The 20,284-nt window shown below is 36.3% G+C and overlaps 1 protein-coding gene across 1 annotated transcript in view; it reads right to left on the bottom strand.

Moving 5' to 3' along the window:
- Positions 1–20,284, bottom strand: part of Reln (reelin) — a 422,671-nt gene that overhangs the window by 190,938 nt on the left and 211,449 nt on the right. The window contains exon 8 of the mRNA XM_090332938.1: positions 15,849–15,900. Coding sequence (XP_090189064.1) covers positions 15,849–15,900 — 52 coding nt within the window. The remainder of the gene's footprint in view (positions 1–15,848; positions 15,901–20,284) is intronic.

Raw genomic sequence — 20,284 nt, forward strand, 5'->3', positions numbered from 1 at the left:
CTAGGAACAACAACAGACCCCAAGAATATCTCTTCCCACTGAAGAGATAAAAAAAAATGATCACAGACAGCTGACTTTCACATATGGTTTTGTAGCAATCAGAGAGACACCCTGAACAGCTCTGAGGCTGGCTATTCCTTCTGTTGGGCTCAGTCTCTTATTTAGCCCTGGCCTCTGCTCAATGGTTATACTCTAGAAAGCCTTATCAAGCCACCTTTAGTAAAATGGTGTTCCATCACTCACTGACCTGATTCATTCTCCTCATTCCATTATTACTTCCTAACATGTTCATTCGTTGATGACTATTTTCTCCCACCAGGATTTCCCAAATTTTGCTTCCTATGAGCTCTTTATATTGAAGAAGAAGAGCTCAATGAATACTTATTGAACAAAATGAACATTTCCCAGACCTATTCAGTTACCATTAATATCACTTAGTTGCATCACTAGTATTTTCACTGGCTTTTTTAGAGCCCTTTTTTCTGTAGGATTGAGAGATGTTATGATGTTCAACCTCCATCCAACAGCACATAGACTGACAGTCTTCTTAGAATTACTCAGAAGGGCAAATGTTCACATCTCTCCAGCTGCCACTGAAAACCTTCCAAGTCACGCCACATGACTCTTGTAATGCTATATTTATGTTTCTTGTTTTAAATCTCCTCTGGTGATAAACAGGCTACAAGTATAAATAAACCACAGTTGGTTAAGTAAGAATGAGTAACTACTTTCATGTTTCTTGAGGAGCTCTATTACCTTAAACAGACAACAAAACTATGCTTTCTAATAAAGTGAGTTTCTGCTTAACTCATGATTCGTGTCTATAACCCAGTTCTAGGACTTAATACCAGAGTGGGAATGCTTTTAGGAGAACATGAAGATGAGCACTTACTTTATAAGCAACTTGCCAGGATATAGACAGGCTGTGCCCAAGATTATGTGGAGAGCTATTCTGGCAGAACTCCAAATCTAGTGCTTTCCCTCTTTCCTCATTTATATCAACAGCAATTTGTGTCAATACAAATGAGTAAAGCAGACTAGAAAATATTCTGAGTATTTAATAAGCCCTCGTATTATTTTACATTAAAGATGATTACATATTTAGATCATAAAACTAAATCCAGTGACAAATAAAAATCCCCATGGTGTCTGTACATGACTACTAAGATAGATGAAAGTGAAAGAATATTACACACAGGGGAGGTGTTAAAAGAGAAAACTGAAGTAATCTGCAGGAGACTGTGAATGAAAGAAGTAAATGACAATAGGTTTATTATCAGAATGTAATTAGTAATAAATAATAATAGTAAATAATAATAGGTTTATTATCAGAATGTATGTACCGGTACAACACATATAAATGCGATGCTTAATCTGAACATGCTATTTTATCTGGAAGAGGATTTAAAGCTAAGGCTTTAAAGTGTTAGCTTTCAGATTCTTACTTGTATTAGGACCTTCAAAGGACCTGGGAGGAGCTAGAATGATGTGTTCCCACAGTGCTGTGTCAGCTTTCTTGCAGTTGGTTAAGACAGTGTCTCCATTATGAGTACTGCCTCCTCTTATTCCCCCGCATGTCAGGTGATGTTCACTGCTATGGAGAGTTATAGGTAAGGAAAGGCTGAGTTGGAAGGATGTTGATTTGGGATTGGTGTAATGCAGCTCTATAGTTCATCTGCTGTCTATGGTATAGTTCAGTTATTCTCACTCTCAGCATGGGAAGTGTTACCAGGAGCTGCTGCCACCCACTGTGCTAACACACTGGCATCTTGACTCAAAGGCAATAATAACTCTAAAGCAAAGTCATAAGTGACATCAATTCAGAGTGAGATTACTCACTGCAAGGAAAATCTATAATGGTCTGAAATCTAAGGAAGGCAGAGATCTATCCAAGTTGATAACAATCCCACAAATCCAAATTTTTATTAATAGAGTTGGAATGGTAGACTACTGAACATAAAAAAACAAACTCACATCCCTTCGACAGAGACAAAATTACCTTTCCATTTTCTCTCTAGAAAATGCTACAAATTGTCACAGGAAGTGATGGCTTAAGAGTATGCAGCCCAAATATGTAAGAAAAAGTATTTCTAGGATATTTAAACAATTAATAATGAGATTTTATTTCTTGATTTTGTGATTAGTATTACTGATCTAAGATGTTAAAAATAATTTAAATTTATAAGTTAAATGATCTTTTCTCATTCTTAATAAATATCAGATTTGTACCTAATTTTGTATGTGTGTTTATATTTCTTTCCTAAGAGAGACTCTGGATCTTAACTAAATTTATAAAAGCTGGGAAGGTAGACCTCCAAACCTGATCCTTACCCTTGTACACAGCAAGCACTGTGAATGCATTACTGCCTTTCATGCACATCTTACAGTATATATATATATATATATATATAAACATAATGTTAGATATGGAAAAAAAGGTGGGAGGAAATGAGGGAGAGAAGGAGAGAAGGGAGGGAACATTTGTCACAATCAGTAGAAACCTTGGGCTCTCCTAGCAGAGATTTACAATAGAGCAAAACCTAGATACATAAGGCCATATAGTATGACACTAAATGAAAGGACCTCCAGGATATAGAAACAAAAGCCATATAATGAGTGATTGTTGTCCTTAATGTACTATCTCATCTCTTTTGCTGCCCCTTGGTCATCTCATATTGTTAAAGTATTTCACTTTATCTGATATATTGGCTAAATGCGTATTTGGTTATTTGAAATTGGATAGGAAAGGGGGGGAAACAAGATGAAGGTGGGGGGGGAGGAAAATGGGGACCAAGGCATGAGAAAGTGTATCAATATATGTGAAAGTAGAGCACCTTCTATCTGGTGAATATAATGTAAATCTTCTATTAATTACAATTAAAAATATATGAAAAAAAGAAGGGAGGGAAGAAGGGAGGGGAAAAGTGAGGGAGGGAGGTAAGGAAAGAAAGGAATGAAGGAAGGAAGGAAGGAAGAAAGAAATGAGGGAGAGAGAGGAAGGAAGGAAGGAAGGAAGAAGGAAGAAAGAAAGGAAAGAAAGGAAAGAAAAGAAGGAAAGAAAGAAGGAAGGATGGAATGACTTTTTTTTTTTGCCAGTGCTGGGCTTGAGCTCAGGGCCTGAGCACTGTCCTTGGACTTTCTCAAGGCTAGAGTTCAACCACTTGAGCCTCAGCATCACTTCCAGCTTTTTTCTATGTATGTGATACCAAGAAATCAAACCTGGGTCTTCGTGCATGCTAGGCAAGCACTCTACCACTAGGCCAAACTCCTGGCCCCTGGGATGACTTTTAAGTAATTGTTTACACAGGAAGTGTGCCTGCCATTTTGGTACTTCCATTAGAAATGGACCCAAATAAAGCCTAGTAACAACCCTCATGAGCCTTCCTGAGATCAACAAAATCTAAAGCCTGCTTGTATCTCCCAGAACTTGCTTACTATAGTGCCTCTGTGTTGTGCTGGTCAGCAGAGTTTGCAATCCCAAGAACACACTCTCTCTCAGGAAGTAGTAATTAAATGCTGAATATAAAGCCACCTTGAACAGATCAAAAGCTTGTGTGAAATGCAGTTATTGTGCTGGCCATAATACTATGTATGGAGGTACTTCCCAGTGCCAGAATGTTCCAAAAGTCCATTTCATTTATTCTCAGCCCTCTTAGATGCTTGACAAAAAAATAAACAAGTTAAGGAATAGCTTGACTTTGTATAAAATCAAAGCCATTTAAATAAAATTTTCAGTAACTAATGAAAACTGAAGAGTTAACTACTTCTTTGGAATAACAGTCATATAATACAAATTCATAATCCTGTGAGGTTAGGAGAATTATACAATTTAAGTAATATATTTATTTAATTCACAGAAAGGTAATATGGTGTGGGGCCGGGAGTTTGGCATAGTGGTAGAGTGCCTGCCTAGCATGCACAAAGACCCTGGTTCAATTCCTCCGTACCACACACATAGAAAAAAGCCCGAAGTGGTGCTGAAGCTCAAGTGGTACAGCTCTAGCCTTGAGAAAGTCTAAGGACAGTGCTCAGGCTTTAAGCTCAAGCCCAGGACTGGCAAAAAAAAGAAAGGAAAGAAAGATAATATGGTATGTATAGTAGCACACACCATGCAAAATCTCCAGCAGTCTGGCACAACATTCTCTAACCAAACACATAGTTTCTTTTCCTTTTTCTTTTGTCTTTTGCCAGTACTGGTGTTTGAACTCAGGGTTTTGAGTATACTCAGCTGATACTCTGCTACTTCAGCCATACCTGCAGCTCATATACATGTGAATATTTCTGCAAAAAATGTGCAAGGATTCACTAAATTGTAGAATTAAAGACTGTAAGTAGTCTCAAATAATTTGGGGCACATTTCGTTGCCAAGTGAATTCAGGTCATGGCAGGTTTTCCCATCACACACTTCTTTTATTTTTATGCTGGCTTGTGGTTTTTCTTTCTTTCTTTGTTTTGTAATATGGAATTATAGATTAGGGATTATGGGCCTGTGTCTCCAAAAGTCCCCTCTATTGCTTTTTATCTCTAGCGTAGGAGAATAAATCAATTGTTATTTAGTCCCCCAAGGCTTGGTAGTTTATTTATTTATTTCAGTATGCCCTTTTCCACTAATCCCAGGACTTTCCAAAGTAAATCAGAGCAGAGCACCATAGAAGGAGCAATTGTTCTCCTGGGGATTGGTAGCAATTGCTGGAAGCAGCCTCTTTTCCCAAGATCTGCTCTGAAAACAAGCTTCCTTTTCAAATGCCACAGAAGGAGAAAACTGATCTCACAGAATTGATAGATGGGGACTACAAGCTCTGCCAGAAATCAGGTCTCTCCACTGCACAGCAGAGCTCATAAATACAGCAGGCTCAAGGAATGTCTGGACAGAGCCTGTGGAGGATTCTAGTAACAGCAGCCCTGCCACTTCCATCACTCAAATTTCAGACCTCAGAGACAAGCCCGGCTGTCGGAGCTGCATATAAACAACAGCATTTGACATAAAACATCATACAAGTTGTGGAATGGATGCAAACTTACTGCTTACAACTTCTTCCTATGACCTGAGGACAAGTTAGCAAGATCAACATGCTTTCATGCTTTCAAGATAGATAAATTGTGGAGAAGAGCATGAACTTGAAGCTGTCGTGATTATAAAAAGGCCAAGAACTGCAAGTCAAACTTCAGGAAAACTTTAACTGTTACTTCAAGGAGATGTTACATACTACTCTAAGAACACACAAGAAAAATTGAAATGTGGAAAATGTAACAACAGGAAGATGCTGGCATAAAAAGCAGATCTGGAAAACTGTCTGTCCAGATTTTCTCCTAACAGCCATTTTCACAAGTACTATGCACAAGGGAGAAAATACTAGCACTGTGCTCCCAAAGCATCAAGGAACACAGCACAAGCTTATTTGCTATTTTACAATTCTTCTTCTTCTGCCCCAATCAAGACTATTATTTTCTAGATGACCAATATTTTAATAGCTCCACAAATGTCTAAGTATTTCATTGGAGGCAGCTGCACATGTTTATTCTTCCTGTAGCAACAACAACATGGAACAATGATTATATTGCCCTTAGATTTTTTTTTCCTTCTTCACTGAGTCTGCCAAAAAAAATTATAAGACCATGAACTCACTTGGCCTATTGCATCAAATGGACCTACTGTAAGCAGAGCAGTATCTTGATATTTAGCAAGCCTACAAGCAATTCATAAAATATGGCTCCCAGATTTATGCTAAAATGCTGTCATTCCTTAGACAGCTCATTTAATGTTTCTTAGAGTTGTTTTGTTTTGTTTTTTCTTTTTTGCCATACTAAGGATTATTCTTAAGTACCTGTTTGCCATGTTTGCTCTATAGGTACTCTACCACTTGAGCCAGACCTCCAGCCTCTTTTCTGCCTTGGTCATGTTTGTGGTAGGGCCTCACTTTTTGCCCAGCAGCCTGGGTTGTAATCCTCCAGCTTGTACTTCTCCATGTGGCTGGTGATGACAGGTATGTATTGCTGTGACTAGGCATTGTGCTTTCCCTTCAGATGAGACAGAGGCACATGTCTCAGCCATTAGTTGAGATGGGGTGTCTTGCCAATGTTTTTGTTTTGGTTTTGGTCTGGGATGGCTTTGAACTAACTGGCTTAGAACTTTCTTCAAGTAGTTAGGATTATAAGGTTAAACCTCAGCATCTGCCAGTTTCCTTAATTTTAATGTTTGTTCTAGTCTTCCCCTCTTACATAAAACCTTGACACTACATAAGATTTTAGTGCATTTATGCATGCTGTTTTATAATGTAAACAAATCTATAGAAATTTCCATTAGTTTGTAGACTATATAAAAATGAGATGACTTTTGTTCTTTAGTAGTGCTCTAGCTTCATGCCTAATACTTTTCAATAAAAATGGTTCTTAGCTCTCTTAGTATATACCAATTATCAACCAAATACTTGAATTGCAGTATTCAAGGCAAGTTGGAAAAATCTACCAGGAAAAATGAGAATTTAAGTATGCTATTTTTACTCATTCTCAACTTACAGGTAAAATAAATTCATGAGAATGGCTACATAGGAAAAACTGTTGTTGGCTGAGTCAACTGTTTACTGCCCCCTCTCCAGCCCCTGGTAAGCATGCTGTCAGTTGCAGCCCCCACATGGGAAGGTGTATCTGTATTCCACCGTGCAGTGTTATCTTTTGTTTCATGAAATATAGGCTTGATCGGCCTACTGTGTACCTGCATAGAGATCCAGCAATGCCTGTCTTACTCAGATTCAGAAGCCTTGGCCACAGCAGTGGCAATGTGACCCATGAGTAAAAAGCTGAACAGGATAAAACAGTTGCTACATCAGATAATGTTTTGTAGCAGCCCAAATAGGAGCATGCTTGGTTTCATATCACATGGATGGGAATGGTGATTAAAATGAGCCTATAGAATTTAAGGTCATAGCACCCTGAGCATACCATTCTCATCTGAAAGAAGCCCTCAGATACTACTTTAATTTTAGAATTGTTCTGTTCTGTGTAAAGGGAATTAACACAAATTCATCTGCTCTTGAGTCTGCCAATAGCAGATGTATTCAAATTTGGTAAAGAATGATGATAGAAGTAATGATAAATCATTTAATTAATACAAATTGTCAATTTAGAGAAAGGATTATGTCCAAAAGCTTTAATCACCCTGAATTAGCAGTTAAACAAACATTTAAAGCTAGTTTATATAAGTTTGCCTACTAAAAATACCTGTGGGGATATTTAGCATACTCGTGAATGAGGAATATTTTTTTTCCAAGGGCAGTGTCATAAAGACTTCATGGAACAAAGTTTTCCATTTAAACATCTAGGATTATGGGAGGTCAAATAAAGCAGATCAGTAAAATCAATAAAACCCTTGAAAGTATTCTGTTCAAGTTTCTTCGTGAATCTGAAAATCTCCTTTATGAAATACAGAAACAGCCAAGTCTTAAAAGCAATTTTCCTGTCTTCTGTTTTGTATTTATTTATTTTAAAACTGAGACTACTACAGAACAATTTTTATTTTTACTGCTTTTTTTAAGCAAACAGGCTAATGAATCTGCAAACATTTCTGTCTGCAGAAATATGACAGGATGTGATTTATTGTACTCAATATTTTGTCCCTGAGTCACTTTCCTGGCTGCAATTCCCAGACTTCATTAGGGGATCTCTTCCAGTTTATGGCAGATGGACAATGACCACAGGATAGAAAGTGAACATCTGTCATCCTCTTTTGAGCTTTTCTCCTTTCCAGTCCCTTCCCATTCCCTCACTTCCAAAATATTTGTGTTAGTTCACTGACATTGCTCCTCCCATTAGAAGAAAGATATCCATCCTCTCCCAGTTTATAGAATGCTATACCATCTCTCAACCACGTGTGCTTCCCACTCTTCCCATGTTTTCTCTGAAGCCTACAGTGAAGACCGTTTGCTTGGGACTATGCTGGAGGAAATACATTGAAAAGAGGTGCAAAATACGCCAGATTATTATTCAGGTTCCTGACAAGGCAGGCCTCCCATCCCCACAGCCCACATACTATAACCTATGCCGGAGTGTCCATGCTTAGCTCTTTTTCTGACTAATCCCCACCTGGTCCACAAATGTTAAAACCCAACCCTCCTTACTCATCAAACATACATGAATATAGTATCCTTGTTGTTATCTATCTGGTTCTGCTGGTTCCTCAGTTGGCAGAGTGGCCTTTCCTTGTTCTCTCTGCAAAGTTCCATCGCCTGGTAGTCACTGTAATATTCATTCTCTAGGATGTCCCATGCAGCCCCTCCCCCCACTCTCTCCCCTTCTCTGTCTATTTATCTTTCCTGGACATTCTGAGAAGATGCACTTCTACCTCCTCTGTGCTCTGCATCCCTTAATTATCAGTGTTCTCTGTGCCCTTGGTTTTTTTCCCCCACACATAGACTGCCCCCTTCCCTGCCACACACATTTGATAGCAACCTTTTCTTAGTTCTATTTTATTATTAATTGACACATACTAATTGTACCTAATTGTATGATACAATGTAATGATGTTTTTAAACATATTATGCTCCTGATAACAAAGTTCTTGAAGGCTGAAACAATCTTGGGTTTTGGTATCCCAATAGGGAATGCAGATAATATGATATGATACATAATACATTTCATAAAGACCTTTAGTCTGGTAGAAAGTCCCTGGTGAAGTTTTTGATTAACTAACAAGAAAATGGACATTGCTAACTCATATGAAATTCTGTCTTGCCCTCTGGTCTCAGAAGTCAGAAGTGGGGAGCATGACTTTAATTCTATTCATATCATACTTTCGTAGTTCCAGTTGTGAGATCCATTCTGCCTTTTATACAAAGAGAAATAGTATATACACTCTTTGGTTTTCAAAAAATACCTAGGCTGTAAAGTGTGAAAGCAGATGTGCAGAAATGCAGAGAGAAGCAAGTGTCATAAATTCAGAAGCCAAGGTTCAGAGACTTCAGGGTGGGACAACAGAATGAGTTTTTATGGAGGAGTAGTGTTCTGTGATCAATTTCCTCCTATGTTCTAGTCCCACTGTCGTGTCCCTTCTACTAGAACACCCCTCATAAATATTATAAGATCATATTTTTGAATGAATTACTGTTCTAGTCATACTTATGAATGAATTTTAAGTGTCAAGTGAGAAATTTCACATCTTAAGCAAAAGGCTATAATATCTATTCTAAATTGGGCATTCCAGTTTAGGGGCTCTTATTGATTTACCAGTTCTCATTGTTCAAAAAACTTATTATGACCTTCAAAAATATTCCAGAACATTATGATTAATAGAATTTAATAGCATTTCAGAATATTCCCTTTTACCAAAATAGATCTTATTTTTTTTAGGATGAGGTGAATATGAAATATACCTGTATACTTCACAAAGAATATGTATGTTAAATATATATTCATATTCACTTAAATGATTCTTTCAAAGTACACTGTTCCTCAAAGGGAACAGGCCAACTCTGGGACAGAGAAGTAGAATACCTTGAATCATAACCCACTATACATATTATTGTACTAGATTCTAATAACACTGAATATTCTACATATTAATACTTCCATTTAGCTAAATATAGATATATGAAGATGTGAAAATTGTCTCAATTTTAACATATTTTATATCTACAAATCTCACACTGATTTACCCCCTAAAGCAAAGGCATTCAATTGATTATGCCATTAAAATTTTTTAAAATTTATATTTGTTTGGAGCTGATATCACTAGAGACTTTTTCATCTGATAAAAAACACTCTGTTCCAGAAGAGATTTTACTATTTCATGATAAATTCTCCAAGGTCTTACTTACCAAGAAAAGTGGCTTGAAAACAAATGAGACTCTAATTTGAAATATAATATAAAATTTCAGTAAGTCCACTGAGAAAATGTGCAATAATTCACCCAGAAATATGGAAGGCTAAATTTTTCCTTTTCCTGAATTACCTACTCTAAAGTCATTGAGAGTTTCAAGTTCTGAGTAATTAAGATACTTATGAATTAGGCTCAAGAGAAAAACAAACTGCTTCTTTTATTCTACATGAAACAGTGGCTCTCACAAGTGCCAATTTGTTTCTTTCATCTGCCTATGAAAAGACAGTGCTAGCTTTTTTTTAGAAAGCAATCATCTAATTCAGTTAAGTGTTCCTGTACCTTTGTAATTTTCTAGTTTTTAGTTTTAAAATAGCTGCATATACTTTTTTGTTCTCATTTGTCTCTGGCACATATAAGATAGAAAGAGAAGAATTCAGTCCTAACATCATGTTCAATTCTTAATATTCAAATATGAAGCATTCATTCTTCCTTGAGTTTCCTCCATCTTGAAATGATACTAACAAAACAAAAAAGCAGAACAAATATAGGTGCATAATAACCCCCCTGCACATACCCCCAAAACAATCTACACATTTTTAGAACATCCATAAATAAAACATAAAGAAAAATACTGATTTTATAAATGAAGAAATAACAGATTCTGATTAACTCAGTTATCATACAGGAATATATATGGGAATATATATACATATGTATATGTATATATACATAGTTTGTGGATTATGGGGCTTGAACTCTGGGCCTGGGCACTGTTCCTGAACTCTTCAACTCAAGGCTAACAACCTACCCCTGGGCCTGGGTGCTGTCCCTAAGTTCTTCAGCTCAAGACTACTGCCCTACCCCTTGAGCCACAGCACCACCTCCAGTTTTCTAGTGGTTAATTAGAGATAAGAGTCTCAAGGTCTTTAGATCCCGGGATGGCTTTGAATAGTGATCCTCAGATTTCAGCCTTCTGAGTAGCTAGGATTACAAGCATGAGCCACCGTGCCCAGCTCATGAGCATATATTTCTACCTGCTTTCACTAAAAGTAGAGTTTATTAGTGATTTTGAGATTCCATCTGCATTGTTTTTGCAAGTTTCTGCACAGAAAAGGATATAGCTAACAAGCTAAATAGAAAAAGTACATAATGAGAGTAGATTTTTACCAGAAATCCATCAGGTAAGGGTCTTATACCTAAAATACAATTAGAGCTCAAAAAATTGAACCATTAAAGAAACAACAATTCAATTAATAAGTGGACTAATGACCTAAAGTCAGACTTCTCAGAAGAAGTAAATATGGCCAATAGTCCCATGAAAACAACACTTAACATCTCTAGCCATAAAGGAAATACAAATCAAAACAACCTCCATCTCACCCCAGTTAAAATGGCCATCATCAAGAAAATTAACAAAAACAAATGTTGCCCTAGATGTGCCCAAAAGGGAACTGTTACACTGTTATGTAGACTTGTTCAACTACTCTGGAAAACAGTGCGAAGGATCCTCAGAAAAACTGAACATAGACATACCCTGTGTCCCAGTATTTATTCCACGGCTAGGCAGTTATCCAATAGAGCACAAACAAGGGTATACTAAAGCTACCACCACAACCATGTTTATTGAAGATTCATTTACCATAAACATGACATGGAATCAGCCAAAATAATCCTAATGAACAAATGGGTCAAGAAAATGTGAATGATGTTGAACCATTCATAAGGAAATAGAAAGACTTGGGAAAGATTTTGTTATATGAAATAAGCCAGACCCAGACAAGCACAGATTGCATGGCTTTCCCTTATTGGTAGGAACTACAATGTGCCTATAACTCTACTGGGTGGCACTCAAGCAGTTATAAATGAATTGACTGCTGTATAATAGTATAATAGAATCTATGGAAAACATTATGCTTTTCTCTGTCCTTTCAAGGGACTCTAGATGTTGACATTTAGGAGTACTCCTTGACAAGAAGCTTCTGTGAATTGTACAATCCTGCAGAACCTAACCAGTCCCTGGCATCTCCAGACTTTTACATACACCCACCACTGTAACAATCTGGGCAATGTCTAGAGAACTGGTGCTCCATATATATCCTATGCCTTCCATCATAGTAAGATGCCATAAAAATATTATTTTGTTACAAATATTTAACAAATATAGTGCATGACCAGCACTTCCCTTGAACCCAGAATCCTGCCTGAGAAAAGTTTTGAGGCATCAGTAAGATAATGGTTTGCAAGGGCATCAGATCAAATTATTCTTCCTGTCCCAGAGGAAATCTACAAGAAATGGGTAAATGCTCCTAAGGCGACAACCATAAATTCCACAAGCTGAATCTAATGAATCAAGTGAGGATTGTAGGAAATCAATGTTTCCACATAGAAATGAACACAAGATCTTTCATTGAAGTGGAAAAATGAAAAGCTCTTTTAAGAATATTTTAGGACATATTTCAAGATGACTTAGTTATTGGTAATCTAATGCATTCCAATGTGCAAAACTGGGTTTTCAGGAAGCTTTAACTTGAAAAAATAATTTGATTAAAATAGTTTATATATTTATTTGTATATGTGTCTGTCTTTACATATATTAATATGCAGTACGCATGTATGCATAGTATGTACATGCATAATGTACACAAAATTATAGTATGTATAGACACAAAATATATACATATGTGTATGCACATATATTTATTCCTATTTGGAAGAATTAGGTGAGCAGTGCTGCTAAACATAATCTGAAACACTTTAGTAATTCTTTTAGATAACATTTGTCATATAAATGAAAATGTTTATAAAATCCATATGAAAATACTAACACTATTTCTCCAACTGCAGTTATGTAGACCTTAATTTATGACTTTATGTCATCACTGAGGTAATAAATAATGATAGACTTACCTGGAAAATTACCTATATAACATCAAATGATTGTTCTATACCACAACCATTTTACAACCTAAAGCACTTTCTAGGAAATGACATTAATACCAACTGACCTTACTTAACCACATGGTTAGCACAGATTTGGAGAATTTCACAAGACACAGTGAAATATAAATCTTATATCCCAACATGTAATTTTAAAATAATCCACCACTTATAATACTGCCAAGTATAAATGAATGGCTATTAAATTCAGTTATGAATTTAGTATCTGGTGCCTAGACTTGCTAGGCTCATGATGGATGCCCACATTCACCACTTCTTCAGAACTCATGCGTATGCCTCAGTCTCATCCTCATACACATGAACAGAATGTTGTCACCCATGTATATTTTCAAAAGGTGGCATTATATTAAAGAAAACTCTAAAAAAACAAAACCAAGGGACCAGGAGTTTGGATTAGTGGTAGAGTTCTTGCCTAGCATACATGAAAACCCAGGTTCAATTCCTTAGTAACACATACATAGAAATAAGCTGGAAATGGTGATGAGGCTCAAGTGGTAGAGCTCTAGGCTTTAGAAAGTCCAAGGACAGCGCTCAGGCCTGAGCTCAAGCCCTGAATGGGCAAAAGAAAAGTAAAAATAAATTTAAAAAACACAATTTTTTGTGTGTGCTAGCGTTTGTTTTATTACTATAAATGGACGGACGTCTGAGTTGTCTGCAAATTTCTGTGAGTAATCTTATCAGTGTAACTCAAATGTATGTAACCCAAAATGTAATCATGCAGTTTCTTAGAATTCTTTTCTTCTTAAAATATCTTCTAAGTCAGGCCGGACTTTAGGCTAAAGGTAGAGTGCTTGCCTAGCATGCATGAAGACCCAGATTCGATTCCCCAGTACCACATACATAGAAAAAAGCCAGAAATGGTGCTGTGGCTCATGTGGTAGAGATCTAGCCTAGAGAAAGTCCAAGGACAGTGCCCAGGCCCTGAGTTCAAGGCCCAGGACTGGCAAAACAAAACAAAACAAAATGTCTTCTAAGTAGACTGATCACACTATGAGCTGTTAGCCATGCAAGACCTTCTTTGTAAATGTTTGTTTTCTTTTTTTTACGGTTTTAAAATTTTATTTTATTTTTTATTGTAATTGATAGGATTATATTTGCCAGATAGAAGGTGTATTACTTAACAATCATTGCTACCCCTTCTCATGTTTTTGTCCCAATTTCCCTCTCCCACCCCCGCCCCTCATCTTGTTTTGCCCTATTGTAAACGTCTGCTAGGAGAGTCCAAGGTTTATACTAATTATGACAAATGAGGGAAACCATTGAGCCTAAGTTCCTTTGAGTCTGGCTTACTACATTTAATATGATTTTTTCTAAGTCTTTCCATTTCCATACAAATGGGGCAATGTCGTTCTTTCTGATAGCAGCATAGAATTCCATTGTGTATAAATACCACATCTTGTTGATCCAATCTACTGAGGGGCATTTAGATTGGTTGCATGTCTTCACTATGGTAAATAGTGCTGCAATGAACATCATTGTGCTAGTGGATTTGGCCTCATCCTATATGGCCTTATGTATCCAGGTATTGAGCTATTGCAATCCTCTGCTAGGAGAGTCCTAGATGTGTAATAATCATTACAAATGAGGGAAACCATTGCACCTTGTGTTCCTTTGGGTCTGGCTTACTTCACTTAATATGATTTTTTCCATGTTTTTCAATTTCCTTACAAATGCAGCAATGTCATTTTTTTCTGATGGCAACATAGAATTCCATTGTGTATAAATATCACATCTTCTTCATCCAATCATCTACTGATGGGCATCTAGGTTGATTCCATATCTTTTCTATGGTAAATAGTGCTGCAATGAACATCATTATGCTAGTGGCTTTAGTATGTTCTTCTTTGTGGACCACTGGGTAAATGCCAAGTAGTGGAATTGCTGGGTCATAGGGGAGCTCTATGTTTAGTCTTTTGAGGAATTGCCATACTGCTTTCCATAGTGGTTGAACGAGTTTGCACTCCCACCAACAGTGTAGTAGTGATCCCTCCTGGCCACATCCCCTCCAGCATCTGTTGTTATTCGTTTTCTTGATCCTGGCCATTCTAAGTGGAGTGAGGTGGAATCTTAGAATTGTTTTGATTTGCATTTCTTTTATGGCCAGAGATGTCAAGCATTTTTTCATGTGTCCATAGGCCATTCTTATTTCTTCTTCAGAGAATTTTTTAAGTTTTTGAGTAAATACAGATTTGCATTATGAGGAGTCTCACTGTGATTGTTCTTTACCTACATGCTATGTACTTTTGGACAAATTGAAGCCAAAACAGGCCCATTGGTGGAGATGTATTGCCTTCAGCACAGTCAGCCACAGTGGCTCCTGACTGAAGAATACTGACTCACAACTTAGAACAGAAGGTTCCTGAGAAAAGTGACATTTTTGTTAATGGTGGAGCAACAAAGAAGGAGGCGAGAATGGAAGGACCCTGGCCTGCACATGGCAGTCACACACCAGCTATTCTTCTGCTATGGAGAGACATCAGTGAAGCCATACTTGATCTTTCTTTCCCTTTTTAATACACACAACACAACACACACTTGAAAATTAAAATATGAAGGAGCAGAACAGACAGCAAAAGTGGGAAGCAACTTATGCTAATGAATGCTTTGGGTGATAAGTTTTAGCTTTCATACAAAAGCACTTAAGAGAAATATTGCCATGCACAGTCAGTTTTTCATTACTTATGTCAAAATTAAACATAGATTACTTGTGTCAAACATGAAGCCTTAATTGCTTTCTTTCAGCCACCAATAATTACCTCTTTCACTACCAATTAGTCAGAACTTAGGAAATTGAACAGATAACAATCTTAATCTGGTAAAATATAACTATAAGGCAATTTTGCTGTGGTAGACTAACCCAAAACATTCAAAATGTAACCACTCACTGTTAGAAATAAATAAGAACAACATATAAATTTGAAAATATTTGGTTTCACTTTTTAAATGTTTTAAATTACTCACTGAATATTTAAGACTAAATCTAAAAGCATCTGGCACCATAATCCTAAGCATACATTATGATTAAAACAAATACTTTCAAGTTAAATTGCTATAATTGCTATTTAAATAAAACACTTACCAATGGAAAACTGGAGGACAGAAGCCGTTGTTGTATTTAGGACTGTGGTAGTCTAGAAAAAGAAATATACACAAATAAGACAAGATAAGAAGAGATGACGAGATGGAAATTAAGGGGGGGAAGGTATTAGGCATTGTGAAAGCTGAGGAAAGAAAAGATCCATCACAAGGCTGTATTTTGGTAATTGTTCATCCATTTTTATGACTATGTCTAAACGTATTTCCTATTCTGTCGAGAGCAAACTGTGACTTAGATATGAATAGTAAACTTCTCAAAATGCCATTGTACTGCTTTTATAGGTAATTGTTAAATGCCCACTCAACAGGGAACACTTTAGTAGTCTTTGGTAGTCAAGACTATTAAACTAAGAGCAAAGGGATAGAAAATTAAGAGCAAAGGGATAGAAAAAGATTATTTGCAGAAGTAAATAAAATCTCTACAACAAAAGGGTGCCAGATTCCTTAATGGTTTTGTTGTTTCATAAATTAAAAAAACTTTGTACACTTCATACTAATCAATCACAGAAGACTGGAGAGAGGCCAGGCATGGTGGCTCACACCTGTAATCCTAGCTACTCAGGAGGTTGAGGTCTGAGGATCAAGGTTCAAAGCCAGCCAGGCACAAAAGGACCTGAGACTCTAATCTCCAATTAATCTCTAGGAAATGGGAAATGGGGCTTGGCTCAAGGGTAGGGCTGTAGCCTTGAGCTGAAGAGCACAGGGACAACACCCAGGTCCAGGGGTAGGGTGGTAGCCTTGAGCTGGAAGAAAAGTTGTGGTATTTGTACACAATGGAATTCTATGCTGCTGTCAGAAAGAATGACATCGCCCCATTTGTTAGGAAATGGAAAGACTTAGAAAAAATCATATTAAGTGAAGTAAGCCAGACTCAAAGGAACTTAGGCTCAATGGTTTCCCTCATTCGTCATAATCAGTAGAAACCTTGGGCTCTACTAGCAGAGATCTGCAATAGAGCAAAATCTTGATACATAAGGCCATATAGTATGAAGCTAATTGAAAGGACCTCTCGGATATCGAAACAAAAGCCATATAACGAATGATTCTTGTCCTTAATGTACTATGTTGTCTCTCATCTCCTTTGCTGTCCCTTGGTTATCTCATATTGTTATAGTATCTCACTTTGTTATCTGATATATTGAATTTATTTGTATTTGGTTATTTGAAATTTGATGGGGAAGGGGGGAAAACCAAGACGGATGGGGGGTGTGGGGGGGGAGGGAAATGGGTATCAAGACATGTGAAAGGGTATCAATGTATGTGAATTAATGCACCTTCTATTTGGCAAATATCATGTAATCCTTTTACTAATTACAATAAAAAAATGCAAAAAAAAAAAGAAGTCTGGGAGAGTGCCCAGGCCCCATGACCTACCAAAAAAAAAAAAAGAAAAAGTTTGCAGAGGGTGAAGGAGGGAGGGAGGGAGGGAGAGAGAGAGACAGAGAGACAGAGACAGAGAGTGAGAGAAAGAAAGAAGGGGGTGTGGAATGAGAATTAGGAACATAGAAATGGCTTCCAACTCTTCCTGTTACATTTCCTAGTTACATGAAAAACATTGCTTAACTGATTTTTACCTTTAACATGTATAACTTTACTTTAAAATTACCATTTTTTTTCTTTGGAGCAGAAGTCATCTCTGCTCCAAATGAGATGGAAATTAAGGCGTTCATTTTGTTGAGTTCTGAGCCCTATAAGTAAGAGATATTTCACATGATTCCAGTCTCTGAAATAGTGCCTAATTGTGTCTTCACGAAAGATATAGCAAGCTGTTTCACTTTTGTTTCTTTTAAGTTTTTGCATCTTTAGATATATTTCTGCATCTTGGTAGCACTCAAATAACAACTGCAGAAAGGCTGAAGATTATATAGTTCAAGAATTATCAGGGAAAACAAGTGAGCAAGTTTATCTCCCTGCCAGAATTCAGTTGCCATGTATATTTACTGAAAGATATGCAACATGATTCACCTAGACATACTTTAAAGAAACGGTTTTAAAATTCAATGAATAAGCAAGAAAAGTGGTAAGGGGAGAACAAAAGTGATATTTTTTTAAGTGATGCCACTAAAAATATCTGTGGTAAATCTAGTTTCTTTTTTGTATGTATATATGTTTTATTATCATTAAGTAGCTGGGCAAATAAGTTGCTATTTACCAAAGGGTGATCAATGTTATCCTGCTCAACATTTTTACTCATCCCTCCTTCACCCACTCTTTTCCTCAGTCTTCTTAATTTTGTAGGATATACTTTAAATCCTCAACCGCATTCACCCTCTCTTCTCCTCTTTACCTGTCAACTTCAAAAATTACTGGTGTCCAAGTGGCCCACAATATCCATACCTGTGTTTCCTGTCCCATTTTACCTACCAGAGGTTATTAGAGAAAAATATGAAATAATTTAAAAAGAAATCTACCTTTTAAAAGAAGAACATTTAGATTAAGTTCTCATGGGTCTGCATTTGGATGATTTGATATTAAAATCCAAAGGGGCATAAAACCAATAGAGAAAGTTTTTTTTGAATCTCATATAAATTGAATGGTTTTCTATGACTGAAGAGATTCCCAGATTAATTATGAAGTACTTCTGAATATAGTTTCTGTGACACAATGGTGTTGTATAAATGAAAAGCTATGGCTGTTGTGAATGCTGGTGCATTAAATATTTTAGTGTATAATATTATCCTGGTAGTGTAATAAATGATGCTACATTACTTGTATGATCAAGTTTCATAGCCATAACATTTACCATTTAATAGCAAGTTCTGTGAAATATGGCCAAATTTCAAATTCCTTGGCTTTGGCTTAGGCTTTATTAGTCATTGATTCTACTTTTTTTTCTTCACAAGAAAAGTTGAGGAATATTGCAGTGCTTGATTCTCATTTCTTTAGCTTTATCACTCACATTAATAAAACTTTCAGCTACAAAAAATAGGAAAGTGGAAGAAAAAGTAACAACAAGCATTGCCTGTAAACTTTATTCATCTGTTTTGGGGTACTAAGAATTGCTTATTAATCTTGAGATCAAGTATGTAACTTTAATCTGAAAAGTTATCTATCTTTTATATCTGACTTTCTGAAAACAAAGGGGCTCTTTAGGAGTTTCTGACAATATAGCAATCATGAATGTCATAGAGAGGTTGTCCCCTACTACCCAATGTTCAAAATAATCAAGTAGAATTGAAAATATGAAAACAAAAATGTATCTGGAAAACTAATACTGTTCATTCTATACTTTTCCAAACAAATTTTATTTTAATACCCTTTCAGCGCAAACTTAGTCTTGTGACTAAAATACTAAATAAGACTACTACAATATGTTGAAACATATTTTCTTTATTACAGAAAGAGAGGTAGATGAAGAATTGTAGGTGGTGGTAGAGCACTTGCCTACCATGTATGAAGACCTGGTTTTGATGGCCCCTCAGATAAACATAAAGAGGAGAGGAACATACACATTTCAAGTTCTGAAATCACATTTGCAATTGCAGTAGTGGGCAAATGCATTTATCTCTTTATCTTTATTTTACACTAGCAAAATGAGCAGAGTTGAAGGTTGTTTTTTTTCTTTGCCAGTCCCAGGACTTGAACTCAGGCCTTTCTCAAGTCTAGAGCTCTACCACTTGTGCCACAGCACCATTTCTGGCTTTTTTTCCTATGTATGTGGTACCAAGGAAGCAAACACAGGTCTTTTTTTTTTCATACAATAGGATGAGTTTATTCAACGTTTCCTAATTATAGACAAGCTTCATAAGACACTTTCAAGACAAAAAATATCTTTAAGAAGCTTACAATTCATCTTTTGAAACAGGAAAATTGTCTCCTCTCAAAACGATCATTTATCCAAATCTTTGGAAACATTCAAGTCTATAAGTCATTCTAAGAACATAAGAGGTTGTTTCTACCTTATGTAGTAAAGCACAGTGATGACACATAAATTGATGATGCAGTAATTTTCAAAAAACTGAAAGTTCTCATTTTTCTAACAATGATGAATCTGCTAGCTATGAAACTTTTTTTCTTTCCATATATTTTTATTGTAATTAATAGAAAGGTTACATTATATTCACCAGATGTTTTTGTCATGATTTCCCTCCTCCCACCCCCTCCCAATCATGTTATTTTTCCTCTTTCCCTTTACTATTTCAAACTGACAAATAAACATATATATAATATACCAGGTAACAAAGTCAGATACAGAAACAATAAAATTAACCAAAGGTCAAAAAAGAAGAGAGAAATAACATAGTACATTAAGAACAACAATTACACAAGATAAAGCTCTTGTTTCCATGTCCTAGAGATCCTTTCATTTAGTCTCATCCTTATGACTTTATGTACCTAGGGGGTTTTTTCATATATTTTTTATTGTAATTAATAGAAGGGTTACATTATATTTGCCAGAAGGCAGAGCCAAGTCTTTAT

This window comes from Megascapheus bottae, chromosome 5, assembly GCF_031878675.1.
Source record: "Megascapheus bottae isolate mThoBot1 chromosome 5, mThoBot2.hap1, whole genome shotgun sequence".
Taxonomy (NCBI): Eukaryota; Metazoa; Chordata; class Mammalia; order Rodentia; family Geomyidae; genus Megascapheus; species Megascapheus bottae.